We start from the raw sequence: 16501 nt of genomic DNA on the forward strand, positions 1-16501 counted from the left end.
AGGAACTGCAATGAGTCTGTGTTGGAAATAAGGTACATAGCAATCAGCTCGGCCCATTTCTCAGATGAAGAAGAATTTAGTCTTTGGAGCCTGGGAGATCTGAACAGGAAATGGTGTAATACAAAAGACATCTTTATGCCTGTAGTGCTCCTTAAACACCTTTTTCCCCAGTGCCGCCATCTCCCTATACTCCTTGCCGTCGTCTGGGGTGGAGGTGGATCACTTATGAAGTGTGTTCGTTTGAGAAAACAGTTTATGGGAGGTGGGGTGAGACTGTCTTTGGAGAAGCAAACTGGGATGCTTTACGAGATGTGCTTAGTCAGCCCCCGCACCAGTCATTTAGTGGAACAAGATGGAAATTATGACAAGCTTTGGAAATGTCGGAGTTAATGCTCATCTTTGTCTCTTGTGGCAGATTTTGTGTGTCTTTCTTTGGCACTTTAGCTTCTCTTCTGATTTTTTTTTAAGAAAAAAATGTAGATGGTAGGTATGGGAATGGATTTGGAAAGCCTGGATTTTATTTAAACCCTGTGTTTCATCCACAAGGATTACTTGAGTGGAAGTGTTTTTTTAGTCAGTGCACAGTTGCATCCAATAAAAATACTACATCAAGATTCCACCCAGCATCAGTTGCTGTTTTTCAGTTGTGTCAGTTGTGTCTTCGAGGCCCCGTGCATTATCCGTTATCATTGTATAAATTGTACTTTTCCATGCTGCATTTGGCACCGTCTAACCCACAACTGTCTCTGCTATGTTACCTTATAAAGCCTCTCCTTCTTTTTCCCCCGATTGCTACTTGCTTTTGAAAAATCTTCCGGTATACGTTTCCAATTCCATGAGTTTTCCACATTGTCAGCTTTACCTTATATCATCTTTACAGTTTTCGTCACTTACATCTGCTTGAAATTTCTGCTTTGTTCTTCTTCTTCACATTTTGTTGCCCCCCTTCCCCACCCCCACCGGATCTGAGCAAATCCGGAGCAGGTGTCTTCACCTCTCTGTCTGACATCAGAAATGAGACAAAAGGGAATCAAAAAACAGGGTCTCTCTTTTTCTAACACATAGTGTATGATCACATAAACACACACTTTGTCCATCTGGTTTTTTGTACGTGTGTGCATGATGGTAGATTTCATCCATTTTGACAAATCCTCCCCGTTAAAGCCCCCTACCTAAATCCTCTCTTTTAAAAATGTCTTTTATTTTTTATTTTTTTCTCTTTTACATGTTTGGTAATTTAGTTTCATGTCACAGTTGTGAAAATTAAAATCAAATACTATTTTGTAGCTGAAACTGGATTCTAGTGATACCTTATGAAGCTGCAGACGCCCAGATGGGTTTGGAAAAAGGACCAACTGACAGATCCATAGTCTGATCCTCTGGCCCATAGATTTCCTTTAAAAACATGGAAATACACGGGGGAGGTGTTTTCTAATATTTGTGTGTGTTGGGATTTTGCTTTGGAAAAATTATTTTTTAGCCCATTTGGCCAAATGACCAATGATCTTAAGCCTCATGGAGACAGTCAATCTGTCCATAATTCATAAGATTCGCTACTCCTCCAGGAGTATTGGTTAGATTTTAGTAAAACTTGCCTACAGTAATTTCATAATGGGTCTTTATCCCACATTTGTATTTTTATGGACAATAATCTGAGCAGGACGAACTGCTATGTCATTGACATTCTGGTTTTATTTCAATCCCAGCTTTTAGTTTCCTGTATTTGCAATGATAAGGATTTTTTATTTAGTCTAATTTAAGAAAATGTTAAGAACTTTTGACGATCCAATTTTTTTCTCTATTTTTATATAATAAGTTTTGCATGAAAGTTATGGAAAACCACAAAATACAAGCATTCCTTGGCCGGTTGGCAACTGGTTGCTGGTGGTTGCTGGCAGTCACTATGTGAAAATAAGCCAGAAACTTTTACAGGATTGCATCAATTTGGGGCATGCCAGTGCAACGATAAGATAAGATTTATTTTTTAGTACCACAAAGCATCCTGGGGCAACTGTTGCTGTGATTTGTTATGCCATAAATTGAACTGAATAGACTGAATTGAATATTATACGTGTCCAGTTACCATGGTAGGACAGTCGAGGCTTGTTGTTTTACATCTTAAATGTATGTGTAATCTGTTTTTTATGTTATGGTTTGCAGTTTAGTCCCCCAGCTCAAAATGATTTTACCACAGTAGCGGAGCGACAAACGCTCTTTCTTTTTTCAGATCTTTCCCCATCTCCTTTTCACCACTCATCTTTTTATGCTGTCCCTTTTTTTCTCCTTTCCGTCCTCCTGTCTTCCTCATTAGCTGGCTACCTTTTCATCTAAACAAGTGGAAGAATGCTGGTGTTTATTTTTGTAACCTACAACAAGCAGAGAGTTCCTATAGAGGATCTACATGATTGACAGAGAAGCGTGCTGGAAACGCTCAGAGGTTCTCTGTTTGCCTCAGACTCTCACTGTTGGCTGCCAACAGTCGGTCTTTAATATAGGGCTGGAAAACCAAGAAATAAGAATAACACTGGACATTTTCACTGGAATGAATATTTCTTGCGCGCTTGATGTTTTTCCTCACACTTTCATCTCTTGCCGTCCTGGTCTCTGCCTCCTCTTTGCCACTACTTGTGGTTTTCATTTTCCCTCCTTTCCTTGTCATACTTTGTTTCTGGCTTGCAGTCAGGTTTTTTGCGGCAGAGTATCTCCTCGAGCGTCAGTTACTGGGAGCTGACTCAGTTATAAGTTGATGGAGACAAGCCTCACACCCAGTTTCCCACAGGCATCCAAGAATTACTAAGCACAGTTTATCTGTGGAGTCAGAAGCAGGCACGCAGTGGCCTGTGTATCTCACAGTCCATATTCAGCACAGTAGTGTTAAAAGGAAAATTCACAGGCCACAGGTAGATGACTAGAGTACAGAAATGAAGCCTAGCATGATATTTAACATTATGCAACCATAAAGAAATAATTCTACGTAATATAATCAGACGGTTTTTTTTCAGCCCCTTTTAGATGTGGGATCTGTAACACTGCCAGCATTCTGGCATTCACGTGGGCCAGTTTTAATTTTAAGTACCTCACCTTTCATTCATACCCACAGCAGTGACAGTAGAAGCCAAGTAATATTTCCATATGCACAACACTGAAAATCAATACATGCATACAAGCATGACAACAAAGAGCGCAATTTGGGTAGTTTTAAGTTGCGTTGAATATGCAGGTATGGCAATGTATTCGTACACACTTGACTCACCATAAAATAAAAATCAATTCCAGCTTTGTTCTGCTAATACTTTTTTTGTAACTTAACTGAAGATGTATGGCCCTTTTTGTTTTGGAGATGCTTGCAGATGGAACTGATGCAGCATGTTTGTAATAATAGGTGTAAACTGCAGGAAAAGGGAAAAGTAAAAACAGCTTGAATAAACCAAAACTTCAGCTTTCATCTTTAATCTGATGTGCCCTCGCTGAATTGATATATCAGCACGTGCTGGAGATGTTTTGCTTGTGCCGGTGTGTCTGTCTGCACTTGCAGCAGATAGACATGCGGAGTCACAGACTGTCATTCAAAAGCGGAAATTGTAATCTTGTACTTGCCTGTCCACACGACTGCAGCAAGCAGGATTGCTGTCTGGCTGTGCTTAAAAAGAAGATAAACGTCTGTCTTTAGGTTTATGAAGACGTTTTGCGTCTCGTTCAAGTGAGTCAACGACCCCTCACAACCATGTGTAAACTAGAGATTAAATATTTGGGATGCTCTGCTAGTTAGTTTAGAACTGAAAAGGCCTCTTGGATGAGAGGTGTTGCGACTTTTACAAAAAGTGACAGAGCTTTCAGATTCTGGAAAGGGAAAGCATGCCTGAAAGAATCCGGTGTGTAAAATTGGTGGTTTCCTTTTAAAAAGCACATACAATGATGTGAGTAGTTAGTATTTTTATGTTTGTAATTGATGAAAATACAAACTGAGAAATGCAAATAAGTGCACTATTCGGGTCCCAGAGTTTTTGAAATGATGACTATAACACGAGTGAGGAGGTTCAGACAGACATAAAGAACAGTTTTTTGGAATGGCGCCCGGCCCAACTGTTGTCACATGATGGCTAAATCTGAGTCACGTTTGAAATCTGACGGCATCATCCTGTTCTTCCCAGATTCCATCTGCGCTGGCCTCTCCTTTCAAATTTGTCATCCTGAAGGAATTTAGGACTGCTGTCAGTGAGCTCATGGAGTGTGTGTGTGTGTCTGTTTGCCTGGCTTCACCTGAGCACTCATACAAATCACCCCCAGCCCCCCACCCATTTGTAGAGGCTGGCATGTAAAATGGCATGGCTATTATTCACACCATTCAGACTGTTGGCACACATGATACACTTTTAGCAGAAAAGTCACGTTCAAAAGCCAAGTGAGACGTCCGTATTCATGTCCTACATGCAGACAGCCCGACTGGCTTTGGCTTTAGGTCTTAAATCTTAGATTCCGCTCATGACCCTTGACAGACGCTTCAAAAATGGATATAAAACATACATGAGCATTTGTGCTTTATGTCTGTCCATTTATGTTTCATATCTGCATTTCGGTGCTCTTTCTGCACAGCGTGTGATGTCTCTGTTCACATTCCGTGAAGAGATGAGCAGACAGATTACGTCAGGGTCCCAGTTCTCTGTCTATCTGCTTGAAGGCGATCACTTTTTCCAGAAAGCTGAGCTCTTGTGCACACACTTGTGTCAGCTCTGCCAGGTGAAAACAGATGAGCCTCACAGTAGGTGGTAACATGCTCATGCACATTCCTCGCTAGTCTGCTTACATCGCTGGTAACAGGAGCTTGGGGGAGCCTCGCCCAAAATGGACTAACCGGGCCTTAAAGATCAGCATGGTTTCCGTTACAGGGACAGCAGGGGCTCTCGCGTCGGCCTGTTTAATCCGTGGGGAAGGACCTCTGCAGAACCATCAGCACAGCACGGCGCTACTTAAAAGGTTTCTTTTATGACAAAACAGTAGAATATAAGAGATGCTTTGCGCAGCTGGCCTTGCATTTGAGATGGAGACCTTTCTGTGTCAAGTTTACATGTTGCGGGTTTTTCCTCGACCTTTTTGAGTTGCCTATCCTATTTCAAAGACTGGCAGCAGTAGTCTGGTGTGTTGGGTCACAATTCTGAACACTTTAAGAGATTAGTACTTTTTTGATGTTGCTCTGTGTCAAATATGTACACTGATTGCAGAATTACCACATAAAAAGTATATTACTGTCAAAAAAATATAATTCCAATGACGTACTTAGTCACAAGTGCTAGTTATGGGTGAAAATGCACATTTGCAAGCTGCCACCATGCCTCCAGCTTTCCTGTATATCCTGCCCTTAATATTACTGCAAAATACTATCAGTATACATTATATGGTCTTCTTGCACTTGGTTGTTTTGCTTTTTTTATTCTTGGAGGGAAGCTGCATGCAGTGCAGTCTGCTTAACTTTTGTGGGGTTAGACAGAGGAGTCCTGAAGAACTTAATCATGTTGGATCGCTGGTTTAGATTAAAACCACAACTAGATAATTCCAGCTAACGGTTTAAATTCCTGTTTTGCTTTTCACCTGCAGAGAGTTCAAAGTTCAGTTTCTCCAGCAGGTTCAAAAGAGCATCTGTCTTAAGAATGTTGCATCACAGTTTACTCAGCTTCATCCACAAGCTTCTTTCTATCAAGTGACAACTGTTGATGTGAGCTTCACACTGCCAGATCATTTTTTGCAGAACTGACATCTTGAGCACTTTTACTTGTTCATATGTGTAACCTTCAGCTTCTTTACGGTGTGCTTGAAATTGGTCATAAGTGAGACATACCAACCTATCACAGGGTCAACACACAGAGAGACAAACTATGATTCACACTCATGTTCACATGTAAGACCAGTGTTGAATCATCAGTTAACCTCAAATACAGGTTTTGGGGCATGCAGAGTCCACACAGAGAGGCCTCAGCCAGAATCCTTTAGCTTCTAAGAGGCAGCGCACCACTGTGCTGCCTGCAAATTTGATGTTTTTACCCAAACTTTATTATGAATGTCCTATCAGCCAAAGCAGTAATTCCACTTTTAGTATTCTTAACTTGAATTAAACCATTTTCCCTGTTTAGCACTTTGTCTTTTCTTTTTTTGGTGTTTTTTTTTTTTTTTTTTTTTGATGGGAAGCAATGTGCCTTTTTTTTCTCCACAATTTTTTACATGTTGGAGCAAATGTCTGCTGCAACATGAGCCCTTCCTGTTGTTGCCTATTGTTCTGATCCAAAAAGGCCTCTGTCATGCTGCCTCCTGTCATCTACCTCCTCAAAACCTCCCTTCCCAAGCCTAGCTTGCTTTTCCTCTCTCTTGTGTGTCTCACCCCTGTCTTTGCTCATATAAGGTTACAGCGCAGTACTTTCAAATGCAATGCAGGTGTGTTTGTGGTGTGAGAGAGAGAGTAAGTAGTTCCTGTGCTCTCGGCCCCATAATGTCTTCAGTAAATGCTTCCTAAACAGGCCTGCTTTTATATCTTTGTACGCTTTAGTCGAGCTTGGGAACAAACACCTGCACACAAGCACCCAGGTGCAGCTATACAAGCACACACACACACACACACACACACACACACACACACCCCATCTCTTTCTAATGGAATCAGTTTCACCTTATTTTAGGATTATTATGATTTTGGTCATACCGTTACTTCCATTTGTAATAAAAATTCTAAAATGACTTTACCAACATCATTTATTCCAGCTTTTATAAACTTTACATTGCATATAAATTAGGGCTGCCACGATTATGTCGACTATTAAAATCGTCGTCGACTAATTTAATAGTCGACGCATCGTTTGAAGCTTTGTAAGATCACAAAAGACGCAGGAATGAGTAGTAGGATTTAAGAGTGTAATAACGGACTGAAACAGAAGATGGCAGCACTGCATGTACAAGGATGCCAGCTGCCGTTAAACCCCGAAGAAGAAGAAGCTGTGTCCCAGAATTCATAGCGCAGCTGTCAACAATGGCGGCAGCTAGTTAGTTTTAACTTTACTCTTATTATTCTTTCTTGGTCACAAAATAAACGTTTAACATATTTTCAGGCGAGAATGTAGCTGTGTAAACCTCAAATATCTGCTCAGTTTATCAAGACACCACATATTTTCAAAAGCGCTCCGACGTTTTCGGAGACGTCTGTTACCCACTAGCTCGTTAGCTAGGCGGGGGCGAGGCTAACTAGAGCCGTGAGAACACCGGACTCCCGGCAGATCGTTTTCAAACCCACCGCCGTCTTTCGCTACTCAGGTTAAACATATATATAAGTCACTTAGATAACTTAAAAATGTTATTGTTTGGCTTTCTTTAGTATTTTATTTGTTCCTGAGTAAATCGGTTTGGCTGAGATTAAAGTTATAGTTTTTGCACAGCTAAAACTGTCAAGCAGACAGCTGATTATCAGAAGTGTGAGACGCTGGAGAATATACTCTGGTGTCCTGTTATATTTTAGAAAGCAAGGAGTTTATTAAACTTCACCGAAACAATCTGCAAATTTCATTAAAAATTAATAAACTACCATCTTGTCTTTATTTTTAGTTAGCACAAACACTTCAAGCTGTAAGCTAATGATAGTTATATAAGACCAGATGCTGCTGGTGCAATAAGCTGTACGTCCAATGGATGATGATCTGATTAGTCGACTAATCGCAAAAATAATCGGTGACTAGTCGACTATCAAAATAATCGTTTGTGGCAGCCCTAATATAAATGTCTGCAAATTCAAATCTGCATGAAGGATTACTTTACTCTTCTCTTACATGAGTAGAGGACAAGTTCAACACAATGCAGACCACATAAGCGCCTGGATGTTTTGAACAGTGTTGTGTACAAACCTGCTGTAACTGAAGGCTTAACCTGAAACGTGTCCACTTGAGTTACCGTTACCCACTACTTGTTTGTGTTGCCTTTTTCTTTCTTCGCTCAGGTTACCAGATTCTTAGATGTCAACAGTTTTTCGCTGTGGTTTCTAAACTCTCCAGCCAACATAAACCCTCACTCTGCTCAGTGGGACAGAAGCCCACTTCTTAAAAAGTCGATTTTACGAGCGGCTCTTTTACTGAGTTTTTTTTTTTTTTTTTTTTTGAGGGTTCTCCTTTTTATTTCCTCTCTTTCTGTCATTTCTCTGCACTCACATTTTCCAAATCATCTTCACTCAATTTATCCATAATTGCCTTGTAGTCCCTCACTTTTCCTCTCTCCCTCACTTCTCACCACTCTTTTTCTTCACTGCCTGTTGCCATTTAGTGATTGTAACTTTTCATTCATTTTCCAGTCTGAGAGTATGAGGCTAATAATTCATTAAGGATTACTGGAATATTAACTGTTTTATTCAAACTTTACATTGTCTAAAACTTCACATTTTTGAAAAGTAGATGACATAAAAACTTCACAGCTACTTCCTTCATGTCAGTATGCAGGGGATGAGTTGAGTGGTTTTTAGGGAAAATTAGAGCATTTAAAGGAGACGTGCTCAGTACTAGCTTTGTGTTTGTTTTTTTCTGGACTCTAAGAGAGAAACTTTGCACAATTCAGAATTCAACTAGTCTAAAACCCCAATTCCATGTTAAATACAGATAAAAACATATTTTAGAACATAGGAAACATATCAAACTAATCTCTCAATTCCAAATGATTCCAAATGATTCCATCCAAATGATCTTTAGGTCAGAGATCACCATATTTCTGCATCATCTTACTATAAAGATACAGTTTTTATAGATGATGGTGAACCTTTCCCATCTTTAATTCTGAGAAACTCTCTATGAAGCTCTTTTCATACCCAAGCATGTTACCGATCTGTTTCTAGTTAACCTCCCCTTTTTTCTATTTTTCACGAAATACTAAAATGTCTCATTTTCAACAATTCACATATATGTTTAGTATGAATAAAACACAGGTTTGTGAGATTTGCATTGCATTGCATCATTGCATTGTGCTTTTTTGTAACTGGGGTTACATTACACGTTGATTCAGTATCTGAGACTAGCTGCTTTCCTTCCTTCTTTTTGTTGCCTCTTAAACAGGAGGCTTGACCAGCAGGTTGGTGGGGCTTCTGTTTCCACAGCTGTAGCGGTGTGTTCAAGAAGACCACATTAAGGACACCCTCTCTCTTTGACATCACAGAGACAGAACAGGAATAGAAACTTGCTGAATGGAAACAGAGACTTGATGAAGACAAATTGTAGAAAGAAATAATTATAATTCCTCATCTGTAGCTTTCATCTCTTAAAGGCAGAAATATTTCATAGTTGCACTGTGAAAATGGTTGGTTTCCCATTCTTCCAGTTAACCCCTGAGTTAGGTCAGTTTTCCAGCTAATAGGGATGGAAGGGGGCCTTGGGAGAGGCCCTAATAACAGAGTGGGAGAGCTCATACATCAGTCTCACTCACCACACCAACCACCCTGGCTCCAAACACAGCCCCCCAGACCATATAACAGCATATTAGTTGCTACGCATAACTGCTCAAATTGAACATTTCTGATTTGGTTAAGCTTTACCCTGTGAGGAACCTAGTGTCTCATTTTCTTCTTAGCTCTCTGTTAACTCCTTCCTTTTCCTCATTCCCAAGCCTTTGAGTTTAAAGATTTGCACTAATTGCCATACACTGCTGCGACAGTAAAGTCACACCAATTTCGGAGAGCTTTATGGGGGTTAAGCTCGTGTCCCTGCCTGATTTTTATCATCGTAAGCCAAATACAGCTGGACGGGGATCAGAGGCTGCTCTCATGGAATTTTCTGTGTGGAGATTTGATGTCTGGACTTCTCAGAGGCACCTTCACGTTAACCATTTACTGCATATTTTGCTACTAGGAGTGGCACTCAGCTGCAAATGAAAGAGGACGTTCCAGAGCTTTAACGTGAATGAAGTATGACAAAGCAGCCAAGAAGGGAACATGATACTCTTATAAAGATTGTCACGTATCCGTAATTTTGATGGGCGTTCACTGCCATACCAGAATTGAATTTTTAAAAGTGTCACTTCTGACATGCTATGGAAAATATGTTCACAGTTTTATTTTTCCAAGTGAAGTCCAATTGCTTGCCTTCGACAGTACTTAGAGATAAAAATGTTTTTAACAGTTGTGATAATCATCACTATAATAAAAACCAGTGGAAATATATGGAAATCTGGAAAATCTGGAAAAGTAACTTGTGACTTTTGAAATGGAAATTATTTGAAACTGCAGAAGCACAGCTTAAAGTTAGCTGGACTCTTGTAGTACAAAACTTGCATTCTGATCTTATCCCTATTTCAGATGCCTAAATGTGAACGGTAAAAATATTAACAAAATGTGACCTTCATCCTGTCGAGGTGTCTCTTCTGTGTTGTGCCATGCATTTTTGGAGTGGCTGAGCCACTTGATAAACGCAACGGCTTCACACAAAACCTCTGCTGATAATGACCAATAGCCTTTTTCACGTCTTGGCTCAGTTTAAAGAGGCACATGATCAATACTAGGTCAATTTCCCACTTAAGGGACAACTTCAACTGAGCCTTAAATACCTTGGACTCTCCACCAAGCTTCTCAGACGAGAGGTGAGGTATTTTTGAGAAACTTAAAGAAGTCCAGTTGCTTTTGTTTCTTAGATCACTTTGATAGGTACACATTGCTAGGTCTGGATTGAACCTGTTTTTGACTTTGAAAATTCTTCAAGGCATAGATTCAATCTGCTGCTGGAAACATTTCTCCAAGATTTTGGTTCATATTTACATGATAGCGTCACACATTTGCTGCAGATTTGCGTGGTGCACATCTATGATATGAATCTCTGTTGGACTGAAATCTGATGACTGTAGAGGCCATTTGAGTACAGCAAACTCACTGTCACGTTCAGGAAAGCAGTTTAAGATGATTTGAGCGTTGTGAAACAGCATTTTGTTCTACTAGAAGCAGCAATCAGAAACTGGGAAGATGAGATTTAACTCTTGATAGAAGGCAGGATAGGATAGGATATTCCAAATTCTCATCATACCTTCCGAATTTTGTAGCAGAAATCAAGACTCATTAGACCAGACAACATTTTTCCGATCTTCTGTTATCCAGTTATGCTGAATCCATGTGAACTGTAGCCTCAGTTTCTTGTTCTTGGCTGATAACAGGAGCACCTGGCTGTACTCCAGCTGCTTCCGTCTGCGTCAAAGTTTGACACGGGCACTCAGATAGATTCGTCTAAATACCTTGTTTGTTACAAGTTACTGTTGCTTTCCTGTCTGCGCCAACCAGTCTGGCCATTCTCCTGACCACTGCAAAAAATAGGCTGGGTTTGTTGAAACTCCTTATCTCTGTTTCCCTTCTCATCACTATTTTCTGATCTGCCACCTCAGTAATTTAAAATGTTTGCAACTCTGAGACAATGTTACTGGAAACAGCCTGTTCATGGTCGAAAGACTTGACTGGTACACATATGTGCACGATTTCTTCCTCCCTATATTATAATGCAAGCAATGCTTTTGTTCTTCTTTGGTTATTCATATTGACAGACAGGGATTCAGTACAGAGGTACATATGGGTCTTGCAGTCAGTATCCAAATCGTGATTCAATCAATGGCCAGAACCACAGCTGATGAAACCTGGGATCTATTTTTAGGTCCTTTTTAACAAACAGGTCTAATACAACAGCTCGCCTCCACTGCTGAAAAACATTAGAAAGCTAATCTCAAAATTGCTCTGCATTTTCTCCTAGATATTTCAGATGATTGTCTTAATGAAAGAGAACAGATGTGTTCTCTTTAAAGGGCGCACAATGTGGGGAAAAAATGAAACGCAGGAAGTAAGCAGACCTTAGACATAACAGCAAAATCGCTGTGCACAAGTGTTTGTTTTTGAACAAAATTATAAACTTCAAATCTTTCTGGAATGATAACATTTTTTTCTCAGAAGTACACAGTTGTGCCTCCTTTTCCATAAACGAGCACTTCGTCCTCCTCCCCCTTCCCTCACTATATTCCCACGACCATCCACTTCTATTGAACTCTCACCTGGCTGCCCTTGGCTAGCTTTGTGTTGGTGAAGCTAGTGAGTTGCGACGTCCACTCTCCTCTGTCCTTTGTAAAGCACAGAGCTCCAGACTTCTTAGTCTAACAGTAGAGAACACAGAGTAAATTTAGACTCACCATGGGGCCGGGACATGCCATAAAACACTGTTAGTAGCCTCCTGGAAGAAACCAGCAAGTCATTCTAACTCCAAAAGTGCAGAATAGCTTGTGGAATCAGGTAGCATTACAGATGAACTACTAATTTAGTAAAGAGACACATTTTGATTCTATGTCTGCCCTCTGGGTTTGCTACATATCTCTTAACAATCATGAGCATAACACCCATAACTGTGAGCCTGTTGTTGTGAGCCTGTTGCCAAGCTTCCAGACTCCTCACTAACAGGTGCTGAGGCCCAAAGCGCTGCTCATTAACACAGTTCATTTCACAAGCACCACCACATAGTCGTTACCATCCTGACACATTATCACCCAATTAGCGTGACCCTGTGTCACCAGGCTCCTGGTGCTGTTTGTCTGCAGACTTTCTCTCGTCGACTGTCACCCTGCATGCCACGCACTGTCAGTTTTCAAGTTGTTAATTCAAAAATATTTATGACGTGTTTAGGAATTCTGTATTTTTCGTGTGTATGTGTGAAACAAATGCACCATGTGTATAGTTAAGTTTGCAGTCAATTCTCAGCGGTGTCCATGCACATGCTTGCATTTTCACATCCGTTTGTGACTTTAGGTTACGTTCCCAAAGTTGGATGGCAACCATTTGCCTATTCATCATGCTGAACTATCCCAGCCTGCACCAAAACACACAGACTCACACACTGTTGTAGCCGGCTAGAACTGTGGGATGTTGTATGTGAACTGAAAGTTTGTCAGCGGTCTGGTGCCCTGAGAATCAGTGAAGGTAAAACAGCTTAGAGTTTTTTGCCAGTCCTTCATTTTTGGCTGTTTAATTTGTTAGGAATCACCTATGACCTGCAGCACTGCACTCTGAAGCCGATTTTCTGTCTCTTCTCCCCAGTAATGAAAAGCAGAGAGCAGCTCTGTCTTCAGCTGGTAATAAGAGCGCATTAGGTCCACATGGCTTGTTGATAGGCTCCCTGTTGTACACCCAAACCTTTGATCTGCACTAGAAAATGTACAGCGTTATCACCACTGTTATTTTACATTTAAGAAGCAGTGTGTTTGTGTCTGTACACAGTATTTTACATAGAAAAGTTTCTCCAGAATTGTGGTTAAGCATTGTTTAAATGTAGGTCCATGCCACTGGCTCAGAAAGTTTGAGTCTGTGACCCTCTTTTTACTTTGTCACAACCATGTGGATTACATTTGGATATAGCTTTCAGGTGTAAAGAATGCAGCTGTAAAGCTGATTGTTTTTGTTTTTTTAAACTAGCTGTTGTAAACACAAGTCAAGTTACCTTGATGTTTTGCAGGAACATGACAATAATGGTGACAATGTAGGGTCAAGTGAATAAGGCCCAGCCACACAGGCCTAGAGACTCGTTCATGACCATCCGCTAACCACCAGTCGTGTGTTCCCCGACTATTGGTGAGTGGTTGCTGGAGCTTGATGACAGTCTCTGGGAAATCAATTGATAAAGCCCCAGTGACATATGCCTAGAGAATGGTCGGTCATCCAGTGGCAACCACAGGTTGATAGAGAAAAAAGTGCAACCCCCAACCAGCTGGCAAAAACATCTTTGTAATAGCTTTGGTCACTAGGAAATTGTGGTTTGCATGAAACATGATAACTTGGGCCCAAGCACTCGCCAACTACTCTCTAAAAAGGAGGGAAATTGTAAAAAGTGTGGCACAAACTGGAAACTGAGAGACTCGCTTTCAAAATAAAAGTTTTTTTGAAACATGTTGGCTGCAGTGCTGAAGCCCAGTTTTCACTCTAAAAGAAGGCATGTGCCATTTCTGATTTGGGCAGATGTCCTCTACTTCCACTTTGTGATCTACTTTTTTGAGTATCGCTACATACTGCAAAACAGTAGTGTTTGCAGGCAAATCAGCCTCTTCCACACTATTTGCTAGCAACCAAAGCAAGCTTAAGGAAGTTTTTAGTGTAGCACCCTCTTTGTGCCCAATATCACCTAGCAACAGTCAGGAACCTCCAATAAGGACTCACCCACCAGTTGGGGAATACAAACATTTTTCTTGCAACCAGTGGTTTTATCAGTGGAGCAGGTGGACTCCAGTGAGTCAACAGTTATCTACCCTTCTCTCATCATGTCTTGTTTCAAAGCACCAGGATTGTGAGAGTCTCCATTTTAAGTGTGAGGCCTCAAGTGGGTACTTGGCTATGTTGACTTTTTATATAAAAAAAAAACCCGTAGTTTCAATTCAAATTTACTTAATTCATGTCCATTTGTTACATGTTGCAATTATGTTGTGCAGATATCTGATACTGAAAACTTGCTTGAAAGGTTCCAATCATTTGGAACCTTTCACTGAGTTTCCTTGCTAGTTGCTGCTTTTTGCAAACATTTGCAAACATTTGCAGTTTGTTGAGTCTCCGACCATAAATAAATTGTCTATGTCATAAATACTAAAAACGCACAAAAGCATCAGATACAACCCATGTTAATGCTAACTGGTAGTTGGCATTAACATCGACATCATCATCATTTTGCTAGTGGAAAATATATGCAAGACATCAATTCTTCAACCTTTTAAAGCATTTAATGTTTAAGCATTTAAAAATAAAAGTTTTGCTTTTCTACTTTTCATTTCCTCTCTTCACAGGATCTGAGTTCCCCCAAGATCCCAGTATGCAAGCTGCCACTTTGTGGAACACCTCTAGCGATGGTAAATGCACACCACACACACACACACACACACACACACACACACACACACACACACACACACACACACACACACCACAGATAACCCATGCATGACGTTCTTAACAAAGCTCACTCTGGCAAAGCTATGAGCACATCTGTTAGAGACAACATGATGATGACATGTTCATAGTTCAAATTAACACACACAGTGTTGAACTGTAACCCCACATGTGCTGTTGAAATTACTTTAAATGAAGTGTTAAAAATTACACATCCTCCACATGGTTGACTTCAGCAACCCAGACACCCACTGCAGTGTAAGGCACTAGAGCAGATAATTGACAGAACAAATTGCACATTGATCTACTCAACATATGGAAATACAGCCACAGGAGCATTGTATTTCTTTATATCTACATTTACTCTTTCTTAAGTGGAAAATACCAGTGTAGTCTCCAAGGTGCTGCTGCTTTTAGTACATCTTCTTAAACTTTGCATTTTGACCTCATGTTTATACCAACATTTGTGGGCTCTGGACATGCACTTGAGTACTTCTGAGGTCTTAAGTTTTCATCACAATGAGCACAGTCCTAACCCTAACCCTGACCCTCAACAATTAGAATATGTTTTTTTCTCCTTTATATTACAGTTTTTTCTGAATGCTTAAACCCTAACTGTGATTCCTGTAGCACAATCTCTAAAACTATTCAGACTTATAGCAAAACCACTCACTGAGTTTGCAAAACTAAAAGCACAAAAACTGCTTTGCACTCAGTTTGCAATTTTGTAACACACACTTTGCAAAACTGTAGGCACAATTCACTGCACAACACTCAATTACCAAATTTCCAACACACTCCTAGCAAAAGTATACACATGTATGGCTATCATTAACACTAATTTGCCAACTGTCTGGCACACTTTCACATGTGAAAACTTTCTTAGATAATTAGTTCACTTTGCAATCAGCCTAAGCACTATAATACAGGTAAGCTGTGTGTGCGGAGTACAATGGAGGGAGCAGAAAGAGTGAGAAGTAGAGGAGGCCAAGGAAGAGGACGTGGAGGTGAAGAAGTAGGATGAAGAGGACGACAAGGACAAGGAGGAGCAAGAGGAAGATGAGGAGGGGGGGAGAGGAAGATGAGGAGGGGGGAGAGGAAGGGTAGGAAGAGTAAGAAATAGAATTGCTGATGACATCAGAGCTACAATAGTGGACCATGTAATCAACCGTGGAATGACCCTGAGGGTAGCTGGCCAACGGGTCCAGCCTAACTCGAGCCGCTACACTGTAGCAAGTACCATAAGGACATCTTGAAATGAGAATCGGTCAGTACAGTCACTTCGCACAAAGATTTGTAGCACTGCCATATGCCAATGAGAAACACACCAATACCATTGATGTAAAAATACTGAAATTGTTACTTTACAGAATTGCTAGATGACCAGATGCTGGGGCAGAGGAAGCATGTTCACTGCAGACCAAGTAACCCATATAGTCATTATGGCGATTGCAAATAATCCTATACTTGGAAATAAACACTTGTGTTTGTTTTGATGTACTTGAAGTTTGGATCCCTCTATGCTTATGGATCTATGACAGAAGTATGAGCTCAAACTGACATAGCCTACCTTGTGCACAGAGAAAGCAAAAGCCAGATGTGTTTTGT

The 16501-nt window shown here is 40.5% G+C and overlaps 1 protein-coding gene across 1 annotated transcript in view; it reads left to right on the forward strand.

Moving 5' to 3' along the window:
- Nucleotides 1–16501, forward strand: part of LOC146688896 (inactive tyrosine-protein kinase transmembrane receptor ROR1-like) — a 135111-nt gene that overhangs the window by 73289 nt on the left and 45321 nt on the right. Inside the window, exon 2 of the mRNA XM_085437603.1 lies at nt 14791–14853. Coding sequence (XP_085293729.1) covers nt 14791–14853 — 63 coding nt within the window. The remainder of the gene's footprint in view (nt 1–14790; nt 14854–16501) is intronic.

Source organism: Copadichromis virginalis, linkage group LG17 (genome assembly GCF_057382275.1).
Source record: "Copadichromis virginalis isolate Kocher_CV1m ecotype Utaka linkage group LG17, C_Virginalis_male_GT1.1, whole genome shotgun sequence".
Lineage (NCBI taxonomy): Eukaryota > Metazoa > Chordata > Actinopteri > Cichliformes > Cichlidae > Copadichromis > Copadichromis virginalis.